The sequence below is a fragment of the Mya arenaria genome, chromosome 10 (genome assembly GCF_026914265.1).
Source record: "Mya arenaria isolate MELC-2E11 chromosome 10, ASM2691426v1".
NCBI classification, from domain to species: Eukaryota; Metazoa; Mollusca; class Bivalvia; order Myida; family Myidae; genus Mya; species Mya arenaria.
Window position 1 is genome coordinate 67,827,848 of NC_069131.1, and position 23,246 is coordinate 67,851,093.

General features: G+C 34.6%; 1 protein-coding gene across 1 annotated transcript; it reads left to right on the plus strand.

Moving 5' to 3' along the window:
- The first annotated feature begins 3,149 nt into the window (after nt 1-3,149).
- On the plus strand, nt 3,150-13,259 carry LOC128206692 (uncharacterized). Its single transcript, XM_052909306.1, has 9 exons — nt 3,150-3,257; nt 6,241-7,272; nt 7,595-7,657; nt 8,662-8,724; nt 8,934-8,985; nt 9,350-9,447; nt 10,428-10,624; nt 12,048-12,190; nt 12,659-13,259. The coding sequence occupies exons 2-9, from the start codon at nt 6,361-6,363 to the stop codon at nt 12,691-12,693; spliced, it is 1,563 nt and encodes a 520-aa protein (XP_052765266.1). The 5' UTR covers nt 3,150-3,257; nt 6,241-6,360; the 3' UTR covers nt 12,694-13,259.
- Nucleotides 13,260-23,246: the final 9,987 nt, after the last annotated feature.

Genomic DNA, 23,246 nt, shown 5'->3' on the forward strand with positions numbered 1-23,246 from the left:
TTTGCGAATATTTATAAAAACAACTGCCCAAAGCCGTGATTCAGAGCCACTAAAGTCACTGTTTTACTCCCCAGCTGCAAACACCTCACAACACTAATAAACTAAGAAAGGCTCTGGATTAACAATTCAAGCAAATACCACTTGCAGCGAGTCTTTAAACTGTTCGAAGGATGCAGTTGGATCAAGCCATAATGCGACTAATACAAACTGTCAGACACTGTCAGACCTTAACACATTAAAAATAAGTACATTGTCTGAGTGGGACTGAAGATGATGAAAGGGTCATGAAAATGTTCAAAATGACGAAATAGAGAATAAAAGGTTAGTGCCGTGGATTGGGAGAGTTTGCGATCATTCTTATTTTCTCCTATTTGTTGGCAATAAAAGAATAATACAGAAGTGTCACAAACGTCTGTATTATTGCCTTGGTACTAGACTTCTCGTTTGAAGCCCAGGCTTTGAATAACTTTGCAGTTAAGCTTATGTTTTGACTTGTGAGCTGTAAACAACATAATTTCAAGTGTAACTATTTAATTTGAAAGTTTTAAACCACGATGACATACTGCCACGCCCTGTTTGTCTGATTTTTGTTATGATTGACTGTGACCATTTGTCACATGTAAGAAATGTCACACTCACGCTAGCGCCAAACGCCGCGCCCATATCGAAGATAATTCGCATCTATGGCGCTCACATCCCATAACACATATCATACAGCACAAAAATATCGCTATTCAGTATTATAAAGGATAACGTTAAAAAATGCATATTACAAAGGTAAATGTTAATGTAAATAGACAAGTTCTGTAACACATACCGTACAATGATACAGTTTAAATTGAAGGAGAAATATGGGCAAACGAAAAAAAAAACAGAAATCTGATGACATGTACGAGGGAAAACTTTACAGAACAGAACAGAACACTAGATTATTTCCACACATAACAACACACATATATACATCAATGAAGTAGACTATGATAGTCCATGATCATTTCCATTATCTAACCCTTGCTTGGCGGTTTTTATATGTTTTTAACTAGTTGAGATATTTTATTGTAACAAAAATAGTAGCAAAGGTTAATAAAAATAATTATTACGCAATCAATAAATATGTTTTAACGAATTCAAATATTTATTTGATTGTTTCTTTTGATATTTTTTGTTGTTTCTATTCATATAGTTTTGTTTCACCTCCTGGTGTGTACCATAGACCGTACGACCACATGCGTTTTAACCTTACACTTTATTTAGGCGAGCGATACATGTCTATGTTTGACTGTATCGTATCTTTGAGGAGTTGGCCTATTGCTGCGGTTGGATTCGCGTGTGTACGTTTCAGGAATTTGAAATCTTGCAGTAAGCATACCTGTTTTGGAATGATTTATATAACGTTATTTTCCATTGTCATAAGGTTGATGATATTCTTATCGTCTATATAAATGATACATGTTGGGATACTAGTGGCACTTGGTGCTCATAAATAAGTTTAACCCCCAAATGATTCCATGACCGTCTCAAGGAGGTAAAACCAAAATTTATTTATGAACACATTTCTGATGACTGAAGGCTTGGCAGGTAATTCACTTCATGCGATCATTCATATAAGTTCTTGATCGTAAATTGCTTGAGGTTCTGTATTTCACATTCATTAGGCCTTTGTTGGAATATACCGATGTTGTCTGGAATAATCTGACGCAAGCTGATAAGGATGACTAAGAAAAGGTACAACATGAGGTGGCCAGAATTATATCAGGTGCAACTCGACTACCATCTTTGACCAATCTTTATGTTGAAACTGAATCGAACCGCTCAAAGAAAGGCGCCGTAAACATAAACTTATCCTATTTTTTATCAGATGTTTTACTCTCTTACACCAGCATATCTAACTGATTCCAACAAGAGTTGGCGATACTACTTCGTATAACTTCGAAATGCAGATAACCTTCGGAACATTTCATGCAAATCACAGTTGTTGAAGAGTTCATTTCTGCCATCAGCTATATCCGCATGGAGCGCACTCACGGAAGAAGTTCAGTCATCGCCGTCCGTGCCTTCTTTCAAATACAAACTTTACAAGAACACAAAACAAGTTCCTGACTTGTACTATGAAGGTGACCACAAATCCTGTGTCAATCACGCGAGGTTGCGTTTGCACTGTAACAATCTTAAAGAACACCTATTCTCAAAAAGAAATCATCTGATTGATCAGTTATCCACCGTTGGTCAAATTTCTCTTCAACTGTTACTCTTTGGATCGAAGGAAGCCTCTTATCAAACGAACAAACTTATCTTTGACAACTTCCAGAACTATATACGTCAATGTAACCGTTTTTGAGTACTCATTCTAGCAAACCTTATCCCGATCCCGATCTGACCAGTACCTGTACCACTCCTCTTATTTCACCTTCCTTTTCTTCTACCTTTATCCTTTCTTCCTTTTAACTAGCTGATTACAGACTAAAACAACTTGTTTTTACATACCATAGTTTACACCAAACGACAATAAGATTATTTGTATTTGAGTCACCGCAACTTGCGCACCAGCCTAACAAGCGTGAATGACCTACAGAAGCGAAATATAGTATAAGCCTTAAGGCTTGCTTCTCATTTATGTTAGCACTATTGTTTTGTGCATAATTTACATGTTCTTTGTTTAAATTAATTACATATTTTGTCTTTGTTAACATTGATTATGCTCAAATTTGTTAGACTAAACGTATTGTAAATATTATATCGAAATAAATATTGTTTTAACCAAAACATTTGTTGTCCGTCAATGTTTTGTGCCGGTCTGATGATAATAGTGACGATAGTGACATTGTGTCTTTCTTAGAGTCTGTTATGTCGAAATCTTGTATCGTTTAACAGGGTCTTCGTTATTGATTTGACTACTTGGTTTGTCCTGGAATTTTGAATTAAATGAATAAAGATGCATTCTACTGCAAATTATTTAAGCAATTTTATATAAGCTGTTTATCCCGTATAACACTTTATATCATTTCTTAAAGCATTTTTTATGTCAAGAAGACACTGAATATCGTCGCTTATTAAACTGTTGACTGCTCCGTTAACTACGTACGCGTAGTATGTTTGTGTTTAACCCTACTTATAATTGTCCATATGTTTAAGAGGGAGAATATTTAGGAGTGTTTTCAATATCTTGATAAAGAATTTATGTTTTTATATGATGAGAAATTAGTGTTAAAAATATATTGGATACTAAATACAACGCAGGTTAGAAGCCCCAGTATTCAGTGAGTATATTGTTTAATCAGATTAAGCTCAAGTCAGTTAAGAGGGCTATAATCTGAACATTAACTTTAACGAATTTATGTTCGTATTATATATTTAGTTGCTAGTATTGTTATTGTTGTTTTTCGCAATCGCCTCTCAACTCCGCCACCAGAGTTCAATTCCCGGCCGGGGATCATGTGAGTTTAGCTTGTGGTCAACAAGCTGGACAAAAAAAAGTGGGCTTCCTCCGTGTTTCCGAACAATACAAGACCACACTCTTACGTTCATCTAACTTTTAGTTTCGTCATTTTATCATTATAATTTATCGCATATAATCTGTGAATTCCGATTTACGTAATTAATTAGTGAACATGTACCATGTAATATACAAATCTGCCTAATTAAGGCTTTTATTCTAGTTCGGTCCCATTGTGCCGGTAAAGGAGAACTCTTTTGCACTTTGGAAATAATTCTTGAAATAACAAAAAGTTTAAGACATTTTTAGGCATATACATTAAACTTTATTGCTGTATTTAGTTCAATGACTATGCAAATTAAACTACCATTGTAGAAGCGAAGACATATCGCATTTACACATAAGGCCAAAAATAATTGTTTGTTTAGGGTAACCTTCCCAAAATATTTAGGTAGGGTGGGTAGGGATTTTTTTTTTTTTTTTTTATTATTTTTTTTTTCAAAATCTGTCGTAAGTTTAGAGTGTTTTCTTGCACATGCCAGTCTTTCCTACATTTCTGTCATTGCCTGACTGTTTTATCATATAAACAATAATTCTGATCGTCCAATTCGCAATTTTCCGCCCTTCGTAACTCTCTATTCGCTAACGAATATATTTTTGCTCAGAAACGGAAAAAAATAGTTAGGGTTGGCGCATTTTTATAGGTAGGGTCGGGTAACCCGAAACAGACATATTTTTTAGGCCTAAACACTAAGGGATAAATTATTCTTTGCAACTCTATAAATGCAGTAAGATACTATGGTACATTGTGCACATGCAAGTGGAATAGGGGCCGCTAACATAACGGATATGAATCATACTGGAAACTGAAGGGTGTGGATGCTATTGTGGGATAGGGGCCGCTAGCCTAACGGATATAGATCAGACTGGAAACTGAAGGGTATGGATGCTATAGTGGGATAGGGGCCGCTAACCTAACGGATATGGATCAGACTGGAAGCTGAAGGGTGGGAATGCTATAGTGGGATAGGGGCCGCTAACCTAACGGATATGGATCAGACTGGAAACTGAAGGGTGGGAATGCTATAGTGGGATAAGGGCCGTTAACCTAACGGTTATGGATCAGACTGGAAACTGAAGGGTGGGAATGCTATAGTGGGATAGGGGCCGCTAACCTAACGGATATGGATCAGACTGGACACTGAAGGGTGGGAATGCTATAGTGGGATAGGGGCCGCTAACCTAACGGATATGGATCAGACTGGAAACTGACGGGTGAGAATGATATAGTGGGATAGGGGCCGCTAACCTAATGGATATGGATCAGACTGGAAACTGAAGGGTGTGGGAATGCTATAGTGGGATAAGGACCGCTAACCTAACGGATATGGATCAGACTTGAAACTGAAGGTTGTGGATGCTATAGTGGGATAGGGGCCGCTAACCTGACGGATAAAAATCAGACTGGAAATTGAAGGGTGTAGATGCTATAATTGGATAGGGGCCGCTAACCTAACTGATAAAAATCAGACTGGAAATTGATGGGTGTGGATGCTATAGTTGGATAAGGACCGCTAACCTAACGGATATGGATCAGACTTGAAACTGAAGGGTGTGGATGCTATAGTTGGATAGGGGCCGCTAACCTAACGGATATGGATCAGACTGGAAACTGAAGGGTATGGATGCTATAGTGGGATAGGGGCCGCTAACCTAACGGATATGGATCAGACTGGAAACTGAAGGGTGTGGATGCTATAGTCGGATAGGGGCCGCTAACCTAACGGATATGGATCAGAGTGGAAACTGAAGGGTGTGGATGCTATAGTGGGATAGGGGCCGCTAACCTAACGGATATGGATCAGGCTGGAAACAGAAGGGTGTGGATGCTATATTGGGATAGGGGCCGCTAACCTAACGGATATCGATCAGACTGGAAATTGAAGGGTGGGAATGCTATAGTGGGATAGGGGCCGCTAACCTAACGGATATGGATCAGACGGGAAACTGAAGGGTGAAGATGCTATAGTGGGATAGGGGCCGCTAACCTAACGGATAACGATCAGACTGGAAACTGAAGGGTGTGGATGCTAAAGTGGAATTGGGGCCGCTAACCTAACGGATATGGATCAGACTGGAAACTGAAGGGTGGGAATGCTATAGTGGGATATGTGCTTCTTTCAACAAATACATTGCTGGTTTGAGACTCACTGGAGGAACGTTCTCTATGCGTCTGAATAAATGCACAGTTCTGGTCTATGCACAGGACATGAAATCGATGGTGATCCATATTAGCTTTCAACTGTCTTCACAGCAGGGCTAAAATATAGAAGTTTTAGTATCTTTACTGTTTTTGTTCAGATAATGGTGTGAGTTTCATGTCTCTTGATGTCATGGCGTTGGCATACCATCAGCTTGCTGTAAATCTGATGCGATATATGTGGTATGTTAATGCTGAGTTTCTGTACCTATCGATCAAACATATAGGTATAACAGATACCCTTCCATCATGCACGTTGAATACGTACCAGTCAAATATCTTAAACATTAGTGCAGTTATACATTAAAAAAATCAAACATCAAATATTCGATCGTTAAACAGTCCAATATCTAAACCACACGACCTCATAAAAAGACATAGCTATTTGCTATTGAAACATCGATTCATACGGAGTAAGATTATTAATTATCTGTTTAAACGTAATTTCATTACAACTTCACTTGCCAATAGCTTTTTAATACACTCGTTATTTATTATCATGATATCCTCGTGATCTTGCTTATCATATATGTATTTATATTTTCAGTGATACATGTATTCTTTTTACAATATAGTGGCAACAAAGAAATATTTAATGGACAAAAAAGCACAACTTTATCAATAATCTTGCGAATTCTTATATCTTAAACCCGCATTACCATCTGACATGGCATCAAAACAAATTCAATGTGAAATATGCTTCAAAGAATATGCAGTCGGATATTGCAAAACCTGCGGACACATTGGAGACGCTTGCGTTGACATTCACAACACAGGAAAGGTGTTTCAAACACATTCTGTCATTATGCATGAGGCTGTCAACGTGCATGAGGATGATAGAGAAAATCCAAAGGTCATCATTCGGGACGTCTCAGAAGAAAGATGTAAGCAGCATGCGACTGAGAGAGCTATATTTCTTTGCACAAGACATGATACCATGATTTGTGGCAGATGTCTTCATTCGGAACATCTTTCTTGTGGGAAAGAAGTTGTTGACTTGCTGCGTGAAGTAGGCAGCATCGACTGCGAGAAGGTTAACACAATGAAGTCACTGTTGATGGAGGTTAAAAACGAAATTTTGCTTTTGAAAGATGACGCAGAGAATAGCAAGGAGAACTTCAAAACTAATGCTGATAACTGTGCACAGGAATGTATGGAATTAGGTATTAAAATTAAACAACGTGTAGATGAATTGACAAATGTCCTAATAGATGAGATAACAAAGAAGCACAATGAAAACGAGAGCACCTATTCCCGTATTACTAGGACGTATAATGAGAAAATCACATGGTGTGAAAATGAAGAAAGAAAGATTGATCAATTTGTTCACAATAATATGGCTGGGTACCTGTACCTACTTAGTAGAAAATTTGATAAAGGGGTTTCGGACGTTAGATCCAACCTGAGAGAAATCAAACACAAACACACTTTTAAAAGATTTGAATTTAAAGAAAACAGAGTTATTCTGAAATGTGTGTTTGAGGACTTGGAGGATGTTTGTGAACATCAAGACGAAGTTACTGGGAGTGACGATGGAAGTGTTAACGATGTTTTCGAGCCCACTACAGAAATACAAAAGGTATTGCGTAAGGTGTCGATTGCTTAAATGTTTAATATCATAATACTCGCACAATATTGCATTACAGCGTAATGATAATATCCGTGTCAACAAGCTATTCGATTTATTCAGCAATTAAATGTTCCTTGATAGGTAAATCATTGTTTCTGAAGCTCTCATCTGCTTAGTTTATGCGTGGTATTGTATATTTAATTCGAGATACAAATATCACCGATTGGAAAATCATCCTTACAACATGCATAGAACAGCACACAACTCTACAAACAGCACAGTGCATAAATAATATAATATATATATATGATAATTATGCGTGTGATTACAGACAAGGAGGGAGCTCACTGCACTGTCACATAACGCCAAAGAATATTTGGATAAATCAATAAAGGTACGTTAAAGGACAACACTGGTAAAGCAAAATAACGTTATGTTTTGTTGCATATGCATTAAGACTATCGTAATTACGGTCTATTTTTGTATATTCATTACTACAATTGGTGATCCGCTCCTCAAGTCCACAGTTATAATAATTTCCAAGTTAAAATAGTTATCAGTCGATACCTCGAGAGATACAATGGCGATCTTTTACCTTTGTCATTTAATATTAGGTAGCCGGTTGTTCAATGTCTCGGTACTACTCCTGACAGTTAAACATACATTGGCTAGAGCAAGTGTCGTCTATATATTTAAAATGTTTACGGATTAGCTAGAAGCTTTACCACTCTTACTATGCTATTATCGTGTCAATCGTTTTATCTTGTAAAGGACGATTTAAATTAGGCTTCGTTGTTGTTATGTCTTCCCAATGTTTATGTCTTCATACCTTTGTATACAACTGTTTTTTAAGGAATCATAAAATGGAACTACTACAGGCTTTTAAGTTTCATAATTTATATTCAATTATATGTACCGTTACATTAGTAAATATTGTTATTCCGTCATTTAAAATATCTATGTAATCTTTTCTTGTACAAATATTTTCTCTGTATAGTCTAAATAATATAAACAATAGTGTTGACGTGCCTATTAGTCGTAAACTACATCTGTTTAGTCTTAACAAAATTGTGGACGTGTCTGCACGTCATAAACTACAGTTTTATAGTCGAAACAATAGTGTGCACATGCGAGTCTTATTGCATGTAGAATATATAAAGGTTGCATAGAAGTTATCGATGTTAAAGTACGAAATTTGATAACAGATATTGATTTTATCTTAGTATAGTGTCCTTTATATCATTGCAGTATTTTTTACCTCAGAAATTCGCTTTGTGTAAGCAAAGTTGAGGCTGCAGGATTGAAATGGATATATTGTACATGATTTTAGTGTTTATTAAATATTTCCAACAATGCTGATCTGCTTCCGAGGCTAACGTTGCACTATGTTTCTTTTAGGAACGACTGACTGTCGAGGCTGAGTTAAAAAGAACGAAAGCAGACTTGAATCGAGTTGAAAAGGTAATCATAGATAATTAAATGACATTGCATAGGCAAAAATGAATAACGTTAACTTTTGTTAACGACTGATTAACAAATTTTATACGAAATAGCCGTGGCTGTATTTATACAGTGTATATTCATATTCATAGCTGTGTGTCTATTGTTCCAATTCGTTTCAAATATCAATCATGAATAGTTTAAGTCATCGATATATTATCTGTGTTTAGGAAAGAGCAATAGTCCAGACGAAATGGACAACAATCAAAGAATTATTCAACTGTAAGTTATCCTTAATACCTATGTATGATGCAAGTACCTTAACATTAGTAAATTGGCAACGCATTATAATATCTCCATCTTAAAATTAAAAATTGATAAATATTAATAACAATATTATATTCATCCTGAAATTGGTGGTAAATTATTTAAAATATTTCATTTGTTAAATGTCAGATGGTATATTTTGTCCTTTACGTAAAATATTATACCAATGCTTAAATCAGAAGGAAATGCAGACGAAGCGTCTTATAGTTCGATACGGATGGTTAAAAGGAGTTGTTTTTAACAAAACATCTCGGAATTGACCATATGTGATCGCATGCGTTTTTGATTGTTTATTACTCAGGGTCACTTTATTTCTTAGGGACACAGCCCAGTGGAACAGTTCAGGTCAACCGCGACTATGAAGTCGTTCATCCAATCATGAAGTTGATATTTACATTTCCGGAAGGCATCCAAACGGTAATCATTATGTGTAAATGTATTTACTTAATCAATCATGTGTTTAAAGCTAACAGACAGTTGAAAAAAACAAAACAAATTTCAATATCACAGCATTTTATCATACAAGTGTGCACAAAAACCTACGTTGTGTGCATTGTGGTGAAATACATCCATTCACAGAATGGTTCTCGTCGCAGACAATTATCTAGGTTATATTTTTAACATAGTATTCAAAAGCTAAAAAGATGTATTTTTATAGATATGCTGAAGGCTACAACTAACACAGTGCAACGTATCTAGTTTTTTTACAAACACAAATGCAATAAAAAAAGAATATTACATTATGCGCTAAGTACGTTCCTGCACCGGCAAATAGTGTACAGGGCTCATAATGTTATTGTGTTTATAAAGCCCCGAAATCATTACATCTTATATGATGGACCTAAATAGATTCTGCTGGCAAGAAAAACAATCTGATCACGCGCCGACATTGCACGCCACATGGTGGAGGAATGGCCCATTTAGCCACAATGACTCCACAACTCAAATGTAGGCACTATATTTTAGTAACAGCTCGGGCATTATCAGTAAAGGTTCGTACCCCAAACCATGTAAGTCAACACACGTCTAAACAAACAAGCCAACATCCAAAACGGCTCATATACTCGCCTCTGAGGAAATGCTATACATCCCATATAATTTGAAATAAACAAAGCATTACCACGTGTGCCGTATATTTCAGTATAACTGTTTGGAAACAGAAAACACCAATTACACTGCACGTACAGGCACGCATGCACACACGCACGAACGCACGCACAGAGTGACACATACGCGCGAGCACGCACGAATACACGCACACACACACACGCACGCACGCACGCACGCACGCACGCACGCACGCACACACACACACACACACACACACACACGAACACATATAGAAAACTGTATCCAGCTCAAAACGTACAATACAACGTTTGTCTTCCCCTTTGCAGAGTCACCATCCGTCCCCGGGAAAATCGTATAAAGGCGGCACGTTCAAAGGATATTTGGCCAACAACAGTGAGGGCTTGGCAGTATGCATGGCGTTGAAGGCGGAGTTCAGTACAGGACGGATGTTCACTGTTGGGAAGAATGGGAAAATTGTCCCAAATGGGGTCTCATTGTACGATCATGCAGTGTATGAATACAGGTAAGAAACATCTTACAGAAATAATAGTCAGCTGTAGATGTTCATAAGAGAACGAGCGTTCACTATTAGGGATTACAAGACATTTGTCCTAGATGGCGTCTCGCCTTTGAAGTGTCCAATTAATGAATGTTCTGTGTTAGTATTATTTGTTAGTCTACACTTACCATATGCAGAATGTATTTAACCTGTTAACGGCGGTAGATAGTAGAAGCCATTATCGATAGCATATAACTAGTTAATGGCCCAGTGGTGGTAGTTCAATATCGGTCAGGTTAGTTAGTTTCCCAGCATTTGTAGCTACCTAAAATAGTTTGTGGTGTGATAAACGTTGAATGAGATAAATGTTTACTGTTTGGAAGGAAATGAAAATTGTAATGAAAAGTTGCTCGATGTGAAACTGTGTAGAATTCTAAAATTGTAAGAGGCTAGTATTACTGGTTAATCTACACATATAAGATGTAGTATACAATACGCAGCCTGTAATTGGCGGTAGGTAATAACTCGATATTAAAGCGGCTGATAAAAAATATGTGAATGCAGTAGCCAGTCAGTTATATGTTTTAATCATTGAAATCACGTCTTACAATTTCGGTATGAATGAGTATTTTTCTTCGGAAAAATTAATAAAACAAACTATATTAATGATTTTATGTTAGCAAACGTGAGGATGTATATTTGTTTTGTATTAATTTAACTTAATATAAAGTTGTTGTGTATAAAAGTTAAAACTAACAATCGTTTGACACTGAGGAACTACAAGAAGTGTAGAATGTATATCTGGACTTCCGCCAATCGGGTGCGGTGCCTGTCATGAGAAAGGTTTAGTCATCTACATTGTTGTCGTGGTCAGTCTTTGGTCTACTCGTCTTACATATTTCTTATGTTTTGCTATTTCGATTAATCGTCAAGTTGACTGTAAAAGCCTTATCACTTTAGATTTGGTTTGAAAATGTGATTTTTAAAACATGTAAAACAAATAACAGTGCCAGGTGTAAAATATAAGAACAAACAATTGTGTTCAATCATTGAAATATACTGCATGATAAAGGACAAATTAAGAGAAAAAAACGGACACTGGCTCAATCTTACTGGTTCAAACGCAGTTAAATGAAGAACAGGCTGGAGTAAATATATGTATACACATGAATACATGTTTTATACAATATTGCAAGTTCTTAAAGAAGGAAAATCAAATACAAAACTATATATGTTGGGCTACAATGATGGCCACCCTGTCCTTCATTGGGCGGACTCCGTCCGGGAGTATTGAAGGACAGGTGATAATTAAATGTATTCCTGAATATTCTTTGACGGTATGATTGTAGTTAACCTAATATTGTTGGATAGGTTTTAATTTGGAATAATTGCTTATGCCATCTTACTTATAACTGTTTTTGAATATAATTTATATGTATCGTTGCAGTGAACTAGTTGGATTAACTGGAAGTAAACGTGCCTCCTACGTTGCATACATTCAGAAGGTGAAAGCGGAGCTTGCAGACAAAGGCATAACAGAGGCCGGCACAGATCAGATGAAACATCTTGAAGAAACAGTAACTGTCGATGGTCCGTGGCTTTATTCCTTTTCTGAGAAATATCGCCATACATTGAAGTATATGCATTCAGGTGTTGTTTGTAACATGGCATGTCAATCCTAAAATTTTCTCTTTACTGTCGATTTTTTTTTTGAAGTTAGTTTTAAACTGCATGTCTACTAAGGAATATTAAATAATAAATGGTTTAAAACGATAAATGATAATGCTACATCTTGCATATGGCAATTGCAGTATCTTAATTTCATTCGAGTTATAACGGCATAATTGACAAAAAAATGTGTGTGATTTCAAAAACATAGTAGAACGACTGACCGTCTATCATTTATTATATATTAAATGAAAAATGATCTTGTGTTACGATTTCACAATTATAGTTAAGGCAATGACAATTTCAGGATGTGGGTGGTACTTTGTTCCTGCACACTTATTGTACTGAATGTATTGATAACTCGAAATACATTTTTTTTTAATATTTCAGGACTAGCTTTGCTCCAAGCTGCACTAAGTTCTTAAAGGAGCTGATGGTGGGGTTGGCGGACTAGGTCATCACAGAGGCGAATGTAGATCCTAAAGGACTTTTCAAAAGAGACATTTTCGGTCGATTGTCCGAATCTTTCATAACATTACTGTTGTGGAATTTCTCTCTCCCCATGATATGTTGTTGGAACACATTACGTGCATTGTCAACTGTGTTGTACAGAGTTGTTCCTTATATTATAAACAGGGTGTGATAACTTATTTTATATCTGTGACAAAGTTCTGCATTTTGAGATTATTTTATTTGTCGGGTGATAAACGTTCAAATGAGTAACATTCAGAAAGCAGTTTAAAAAATAATTTCGAATTTGTTTGGTAAAGATAGCAAAACAAACATCAGAAAACATAAGATAATCATGAAGATATTCCTCGTGTCCATTCAACACGATTTGCGTCGTAATATTTGTTTTGATTAAAAATAAAAGGTGCATTCATATTAGCATTTTTAAAACATCTATCCATATAAACATATGCGTTTAAATGATTCAAAATTATTTTTTAAATTATTAAAATCTATTGTCAGTATTTGCTTAGAATGTTACTTTTTCTTACGATATAAAATAGCGTATACATGTTTCTATATTCTACAAATTATGTTTAATAAACAACATAATGTATTGTTTGTATATAAAAAACAACACTTAACTGATATTTTAATCTTTGTTCGAATGTCCTTTACAATAAAGAAATGTTTCTTACATGTAAATGAATTAAATTTCAATTTCACTAGTGATTTTCCATGTTTTATCTCTCATACACGTCATACACCTCTAGATAGGTTTTACGTGGCTGAGTTCTGTACCTGTCACAGGTTTTTAACGATATATAAATAAACACTTTATGATATTTGTTGTTCACAGGATTTATATTTGATATAAAAGATAAATCGGGTGATAATAAATACGGTGAACAATAAAACCATAGATTGAAAATAAATAATCCAAAATCATGAATGACCTGTGTATAGACCAGTGCCTGCTGTTGTTCTCAATGAGTGGTTTGTGTAAGGGCCTTAGGAACCTGCGATAGAACACACTTCCTGATGTCTGTTGGAGCAGATGTACTCAAACAAGCAGTCGCAGTACCACTATGATTTTGTACGATAATGGCGCGGGCGCAAGTATAATGCGGCGCATTTTCCGTTCGTTGGTCTCAAAATTCCCTACAGGGAATTGAACGAACACCAATAAATAACGATTTATTGTCACATTTCCTTGCAAACTACATACAATTGTATTATTATAATTAAAGCACTTAATATAGGTACTCAAAAACTTAGCCGACAAAAAAATATTTGATTTGCTAAACGGGCATTTACAATTTACAATAATATCGGGACTGAGTTTAGAACTTAAACAGCTGAATGATTCACGTGTTTGTTGAAAAGTGGACACCATTTAATCTTATATTTCACGAATTCTTTGTTTTTAAAAGTACAAAATGATATACAAAAGGTGAAAATAAGCATTTTCGAAAAAGCGAACAGGGAATTTAGCTTGGATGAAACATTAATTGTAATTTTGGCAAAACTATTCTTAACACATGAATACTCAAATCAACAACATTCATCACATATTGAGAGAATGACCAGGTAGTCCTGTTGACCATCTAGGTTGATGGTGGTTGATGGATTGCAACAGCCTCAGTTCAATATTAACAACAGTATTCACTTTTCCAATTTATGAAAGATCTAAAACACCACTAACATGTTGCACTTTGGTCTTGCCCAACTTAATCTTTTTTTCAATTTGCTCATTTTGACTGATACTCTGATTTTGTTTGCTATTAATAATATTAAGTCACGTATTCCTAAGACTTGGTAAATTGACATGCACTTTTGTCTTTATAGTTTTTATAATTGTGTATTTCATTATTATAACACGCCTTTTTTGTTTATATGGGTTTTTAATTAGAAAACACGCATTTGTTACACACGTTACTATCAAATTTGGATTATCGGAATTTTGCCAAAATTAAATACACATTCTTACTATTTTATCTCAATTTATATTTGGTCAGTTTAATTTAAGATATCGAAAGATAATGTCACATTGTACTTTCACATTAGGCAAACACTAACCTATTTTAATGATAAAGCATACCAGTTGAAGTCCTGGCGCAGCGCGAACAACATTCATTAAAACTTATTATTGTACATTAATAATATACTAACAGAATTGTAAGCTATATATGTATATACAAAAATCATGATCTAAAGGGATTGAGGTTTAAACGTTAAGGAAAGCCAACGTAACACAGTCATTCGCTTATGTCGACAACTCAACAAAATCACAGTACCAAAACAGCTCATTATCGCCTTATCTGTCGTTTGACAATATATAAGCCGATGCTTAATTCAAGTTAATTTCTTCTTTAGATAAGTAGTTATATAAGGGCATGCTTGAACCAACATTTGGTACGCAGCCGACATCCCTTCCTAGAGTATAAAAGCACGTAAAAAGGGCGGGTTCTATATTGTGTATTGACGGACAAAGTAGGAAAGCTTTGTATTAGAAAGTTGTATTTAAGCGTAATACATGACACGACAAGAAATCGGTCGTGCTGATTAGATATCAAACATGTTCGAATCGGTAAGGAAAACATATTGTTACAAAATTTTACAACAACTACATGTAAGTATAGACCGTTTCCGGAACAACCATTTGATACCTGCCAAACCAGTATATAAGCAATTCGAGGGGCGAAAGCGAAAGGTTTCTATCTGCTTATTTATTTAATGTCACTTAGAACCTTTTCGCATTCACCCCTCGAATTGAACTTCGACAAAGTCATCTTCCTTGACAAGCAAAGTGTTTTAAATACAACGGAAATACAACGGCAAATCAGGGGTGTGTGGTGTTTCCTATTGAATATTTTTTCCGTTTAAGATCTAGCCTTTGGTGCATGTATAATGCATAATTTATATTTAATTAAATGTGCCAGTAAATTTCACTATCTGCCATTATAAAACATTCAATGAAACATAGTGTACAACATACTTTACGAAGTAGCAATAGGACGTAAAATAAGGCGGGTTTTAACGTAAAGTGTTGGTCTCATCTCCTAACCAAACTGTTGATGGTATTCAGTCTTTCCTCTAGTGAGACCATGAAAAAGGCGGAGTTCGATATTTGAGAAGTGATATCTATAGGTGGTAGTGATCCTTTACAACATTAACCAGGTGGTACTCTGTCTTTATATATGAAGAGAGAACCAGAAGCAACCGTGAAATGGAATTGCGGCGATTCATTAACAGCTTAAGTTAACGATTGTTTGAACGAGTTAACGAACTGTCCACTAATGGTGGCCTTGGCGTGTCCCCTGGTACACATTCCGACTGTAATTTGCTTATTTCAAATTAGTAGCAGACTCAAAGTGGTTTTATTGCGAATATTGGCCAATTAAACAAGTGCTTTAAACTCGTTTTCCCAGATTGTAAACCTATATGCGACGGTAGACAGGCGTAGCCCGTAAACACCTAGTAGGTGGTTATCCGCTTACTTAATTTGATTGAGAACCAAATCCAACCAGAAATCGAGAATCGTCTTGAAACCGTATTTGCAAGTCCTTTAAACTAATAAACGAGTTTTCAAAGACTGGTGGTCTAAATGGGGTGGTAGGTTGCCACACGCCATCCGATTAGCTTCTTGTTGATGGTACCCCGCCTCCTCCACGATTGAGTTCGAGAATGTGCCGGAAAACGGATTGTGTGGCAATTTTTGACTGTCTCGAGTTTACCTTAAGTGGTGACATACAAAGTGTGGTAAGTTGACGTGTCGTTCTGGGTGGTATTCTGAACCATTTAAACTCGTTAAGCGAGAAATATTTCCCGTGGTATGACAATACAGAACAAGAAAACTATATTTTTAATACAAATCATTATTTCTCATAACCGACAGATCCCTCAATTTTCTCAAATAGCTAATCATATTTCTAACCATTTGGTAAGCACAATTGTGAGTATGATTCATTCATTGTCTTTCGTGGTAGTATAAACTACTGGCTTCAGCGAAATATTACTTTAGTTGCGAGGCTCCTTCAATCGCTTCAACTTCACAATGGATTGACGGTCATCTGAGGTAAATGCTTAATCGACAATTACCTAAACTTAAGAAACACGGAAATACAATCAATTGTATAATTTGAAACACTTGATAATGATGTTAGTCATACCGGGTCCTGCTAGTAGTCGGTATGATAAACTTAGAGCTTCTAAAAACTACAAATAACAATCACAACGAATTTTAACGATGTAAGGAAATAAAATACTTTGAGCATATTTAAATTATGAAAGGAAATTATTCTTAAATTGTTTCATGTATTTACGATTTTACTGAATAACTATTTATGAGATATTCGGTCATAGGTTGTCAAATCAATATAATCATAGCAAAGGGGTCTAGATAAAGGCATAACCAAATAAACACACAAATAAATGTTAAAATGAATGTTAAGGATGAATTCAATGCATCTGATTTGATAAGGATCTATATTTGCAGAATATTAAATATATTGCTAAACTTTATTTTGGCTTTATAGTTTTAAACTCATGAAATATAATTTTACTTATTATTTTTAAGAGTTTTAAAGATAAGTTTACATAAATTTTAGCAGTTTCATAACAACATATCGCTTTAGCAATACCGTATTTGACAACATTGACAACACAAAGGCTCAGACAAAATCTCATTTTTCGTTAGTGATTTTTAACGCTGAAGAGCCAATAATCTTGTAAGCTATTAATCATTTTATTAACTCGAGGATATTTTGTGCGATGAGGTTGTTGTTTATTTCATTATTTTTGGAAAATGACCTTTATCAAAACTGGGATTCATTGCATCGTTTCTTAGTTAATTCCCTAAAATTTGGATTTTTCTATATATGATTATGAAGGTTGAATAAACGCATATACTCTTTTTAACCATGTGAATGTTAAGTTGAATTCATCAGGTTATGTACTCTGCCTGCTTAATTCTAGTATGTATCAGACCCAGTCGAATTCGGGCTTTGTTTCGATTGTTTTCCAGATTGTAACCTTGAGCATTCCACCTACTTTCCACTAGTGAGTATATAACTTTAAAACATTAAAAATATGCACTTTCTTATAATAAATAACATCATGCGAGCTTGATTCTAAGTTTATATTTATATTTGATCTGAAGATATACTTTTCAATTCCTTTATTTTGCAATTCCCTTTTCAATACGTCGGCAGGTTTTATTTTCAGCAATCAGTGATTAAAAAATAGAATAGTTCCTACAGGAGAAAACATATAATAAATAAACTCATTCATATACTGCTTTAATTGAAACACTTTATGCGTATTTCATTGAAATACAACATCCGTTAACACTTCTGAACAGTGACGTCAAGAAACAGATGTCGTTAACATATTCATTAGCGTCATAAGCATACGCAACTGCTACGTCAGAGCCCCATGAAGAGCTTCTAAGAACTCCAAATAACAATCACTATGAAATTTAACAATGTAAGGAAATAAAATATGTTAAGCATATTCAAATTCTGAAAGGAAATTTATTCTTAAGTTGTTCCATGTATTTGCGATTTCATAGAAACATTTTTTATGAGATTATCCGTCATTGGTTGTCAAATCAATATTTTCATAGCAACGGGTTCCAGATAAAGACATAACCAAATAAACACACAATTAAATGTTAAATTGAATGTTAAGGATGAATTAAAAGTATCTGATTTGATAAGGTTCTATATTTGCAGAATAGTTTATTTATTGCTAAGTTTACTTTTGGCTTTATAGTTTTAAACTCATAAAATGTGTAAGCATTAAATTATTAAATTTAAAGTTAAGATGATTTAACCAGGTTGTGTACTCCGCCTGCTTCATTCTAGTATGTATCAGACCAAGTCGAAATCGGGTTTTGTTTCGATTGATTTCAAGATTGGTAACCTTGAGCATTTCACCTACTTTCCACTAGTGAGTATATAACTTTAAAACAGTAAGAATGTGCTCTTCCTGATGATAAAGAACATCTTGCGAGTTTGATTCCAAGTTTATATTTATATTTGATCTAAAGATATACTTTATAATTTCTTTATTTTGCAATTCCCTTTTTTAATATGTCAGGTTTTATTTTCAGTAATCAGTAATTAAAAATAGAATAGTTCATACAAGAGAAAAAATATTATAAGTATTTATATACTGTTTTAATTGAAACACTTAATGCATATTTCATTGAAATAAATCATCCGTAAACAATTCTTTACAGTGACGTCAAGAAACAGAGGACGTGAACATATTTATTAGCGTCATAAGCATACGCAACTGCTACGTCTGAGCCCCATGAAAGTCGGTGTTATGGTTAGTTTAATCCGATCAAAATGTAGCTTGTAAATGTATTTTTATCATTCATGTATACAGTTAAAGACGTCCGAGAATAAATATTAACGAAATGACCCGACAGCGGGTAAGCACGCCTTCTTGATATCCGTATAGGCCTTTACTTTTCCAAAATCCTGCGTAATAAATAATTATGATTGAAATGATAAAAAGATTATGCGCGGTATCCGGAAATATTCTGTATGCAGTTTCTAAATTTAGTTTGATAGTATTTGTTGCGCAGGATTCGGGTAGAAAATAATCAAGTATTCGGTAAGCAAGAAGTAGGGGTGGGGGATGGGGAGTGGAGGGGGGGGGGGCACTTAACACACACACTCAATTTTAAACTACCAACATAGATGACGGATGTTTGCTAAAATGCCACAAACGAAACGTCATTATTTTGATATACAATTTTATTTACATGGAAAACATTTTTTAATTACATCATCGTTTAAACATTGCAAAAGGTTGAAGCATTCGAATATAATGTCCACTACCGTATCCGTGGCAGATGTTCACTTGTCACTTTTGTATAATAATAGTTGTGACAATTGAATTAAACATCGAGTTTATTGTGAATATGCAAAATAAGAAAATGTGTACGTGAAATCCATACAATTTTAGATAAAAGCATATTTAGATATTATCGTGTTTTTTTTATAAATGAAATACAAACATATTACATTGTTAGAGCACTAACTATAAAAATATTTTATATATAATTACAAAAGAAAATGCAAGTTGATTCTATCGCATATTAAGAGAAAAATGGTAAAATTATTTACAGATAACCACAGATAACAGTCAATTGAAAGAATGCGTTCACCCTGTAGGGTAACGGAATATCCTAACTTGAAACCAACTAATATTGGCGTGATATTTTGTTTAAAATTTAAACAAAGCATCACAACAATAATTAACCGGTTCGAAGTTAAGAAGATATCATACAAAATATAACATTGCAAAAACACCTATTTTTGAACTATGTACATATAATGACAACAGGAAATGTAAATGAATTTCAAAGCACAAAGTGCGTATAAATTATACGAAATGCTAATTATCGATATACATCAAAGTTAATTCAACGCGTATTTTCACCTTGGGGAGCAACGAAATATCTTGCGTTTCAGAAAACGCCTAAAGTCCGCATTAAAATATCCAATTATGTAAGGCTTGATACTTGTATTAACCATATACGATCTAAAAAACAATCTATGCCAAACAGTTATCTCATCCGATCCAACATTTGTGGTAATCAATAAAGTTATGCAAGGAATGTACGATGCAACAGAGGCGACTGTTATCCAGCACATCATTTTTGTAATCAACATTTGGATTTTCCTGTTCTTGTTCGTTTCGGTCGTTTTTTCTTCCATTTTGTTGTCACTTTTTTGAGATGGTAGCTCATCTGTTGTCTGTTTGTACATGTCAGGTGCGGACGTATTTAATTCCAATATGTTGCCATCCCTGTTTGGTATCGTTTTGTCAATCCTTAGCTCTGAAGTTGTAGCTATCTCAATGGAAACTTCTGTGTTTGCAGTAGGGAAGGAATTAATGGTCATTTTATTCCTGACCTTATGTTTCGTGAAAAGCATCCAGTATACCACTGCGGATCCTGTAAACACCACGAAAAACGTCAGTGAATCCGTAACGAGAGTTAACCAATACCAAAATGGGTATTTTTTAGGCAAAAGTCCGCTTTTGTCAACTTCAAATGATACGTTGTTGATCGTTTTGTTGACTGGAATCGTGCCAAGAAGAAAGAAGTATCTACTCGCTGTCATAAATGGATACATGTACACTCCCGTCACAATGACTACGAATGCCTTTATACTAAAGTGTTTTTGTAAAAGTACATGTCTATAGGTATCTATTGCTATTATCAGAATAAGAAGCAAAGAAGCCAGGTTAAATGCATATGTCATGAACATAAACAACTGAATTATCCAGATATACGGGAAGTTCAATTCATTCAGGCAAAACGCAATGCTTGTTAATGGAAGTATTGAGACAAAAAGATCATTGCCAGTTAGCAGTGTCATCAGATATGTTGACGTAGACTTAATCTTCTTTAAGCCATAAAACAAGATTAGTGCTAAGTTTCCAAATATACCAATTATGGCCACAACAGCGATATAAACAATTGCAGGAATATTTTCAGTGGCCCGTTCTCTATTTGCGATATCCACTAGATCTTGCAAAACTGTCGCATTCATGTTTGTAATGGTCCAATTAAATCGGTACAGTAAGACTAAAACAAGTCTTATTAAGTCCAATTGATATTTGTTTTAAGTTACTACCTCGCACTATTAAACCCTTTTAATTCTGACAAGTAATGGTAAGGACAATTATCAATGATGTACTTGACATTTCTTAATACATATACTATACAATCGTATAAGGTCAGAACACAATTTTCTGCTTGTTGAATTAAATATTCATTTCCTCGAATACAGTCCGTGCCAATTAAAAGTTATATACTTCTATTTCATTTTTAAATAATGAAAGACAAAACGTTTGAGTCCTGAATAAGTAGAGGAATTAATTTTCATTTACATTTTACATATTTGTTGATTCGCTTTTTAAATAAGAAGACTGATAATATCAAATGAATATGTGAAAAGCGATGAATTATGTAACTCTGGTAAACACATGTCCAGCGCTCAAAATAATGTTTCGAAAATGATTGGTTTCACTTATTCTAATAAAACATTTCATGTTAGCAACATGCATTTCAAAATTTGCAAAAGAACTAAACACTTCTTTAAATAAAAGGTGATTTTTTATAACCATTTTATAAAAGGCATATTTTGGTCAAATTGATAAATGGGATAATTATATTAATCTATGTGTATGAACTGATATGTTACAGCATGAAACTATTGAAACTATGATCAAGTAAATGGGATTATAGCTTCCGAAATGAGCGGTATTTTATGTTGGTGTATAAACAGCAACAATTGTTTTAACATATGCACTCGTTTTTTATTTATTTTGAAATATAATTATTTTGTTTAACAAGAATTGCTCTTTCATAAGTTGGATCGACGGTTTAAATCAAAGGGAAGTTACTACGATTTATTTTTAAAGTAGTTCTAAAAGTATATTCCTTTACTTAATAGTTTAAAGTGAAAATATAAAAAATAACCTTATGGTATTTCACTGATAAAACCCCATATATATTTTTCCGGAAAGTATGAAAGGAAATTTTTCCTATAGAATATGACAAAAGTTACGTGTTGGCATAGTTCTTATGCAGTAAACATCGGACGAATTTATTTTTGTTTTGATCAATCACGTCTGTGAAGAACATAATTAAAACTTTTTTCAAATACATAATAAAAAATGACTATAAATGAATAATGGAACTTGAACATACCCCAATTAAAAAAATAGAAGGCTCCATAGTCAGAAACTTGAAACTTGTTTATTTGATTAAACGCCTAATTTTATAAATATACTCAATGGCGTTGTACACAGTAATGTAAACCAATCTAAAATCAAAATCAATACATTTTCGTAAAACGTGTGAAGATAAAAAGAATTAGTTAAATTAAAACTTATGTGTATCTACTGCAAAACATGAAAAAGATCTAAGGTATTGTTTTAGAAAACTCAAAATATCATACCCGGTGTCCCTCCCTACCACGAACCGAAAAAGTAGGAAGTCGCAAAATTACCATCTCATAACTATACTGCTTAAGATAGTATGAAATAGTTCAACTTGAAACCACACTAGCCCTCCGGAGAAGGTTAAGTACCATTCCCTCTTGGAGAGCCATTCCCCAAAGCGTTATATACGACTTTGTGAGTACTGTGTGGCCCATTTTTAAGATTATCATAGATTATCTTTTTTTTGAATATTTATAAAGGGATTAAATAATATAGACATAAATGTTGCACAAAACAAAAATTGATTGGGATTAAAACAGTCCGCTCACGAACACGGTGTTTATTTAGAACAATGCATAGTAGTCCCTGAAGTAATGCGTTTTCAAGTTCTTCTTAAAACTGTCTGAAGATACAGAGTTTATGATGTTACTTGGAAGCTCATTTCAGAGTTTCGGACCAACGGTACTGAAACTCTATCGGCGAAAGTCTTTCTTTTATTAAATGTTTTTTATGACATCTCTCTGAAGTTTGTGTTGAGCGTAGATTGCGCTTTGGT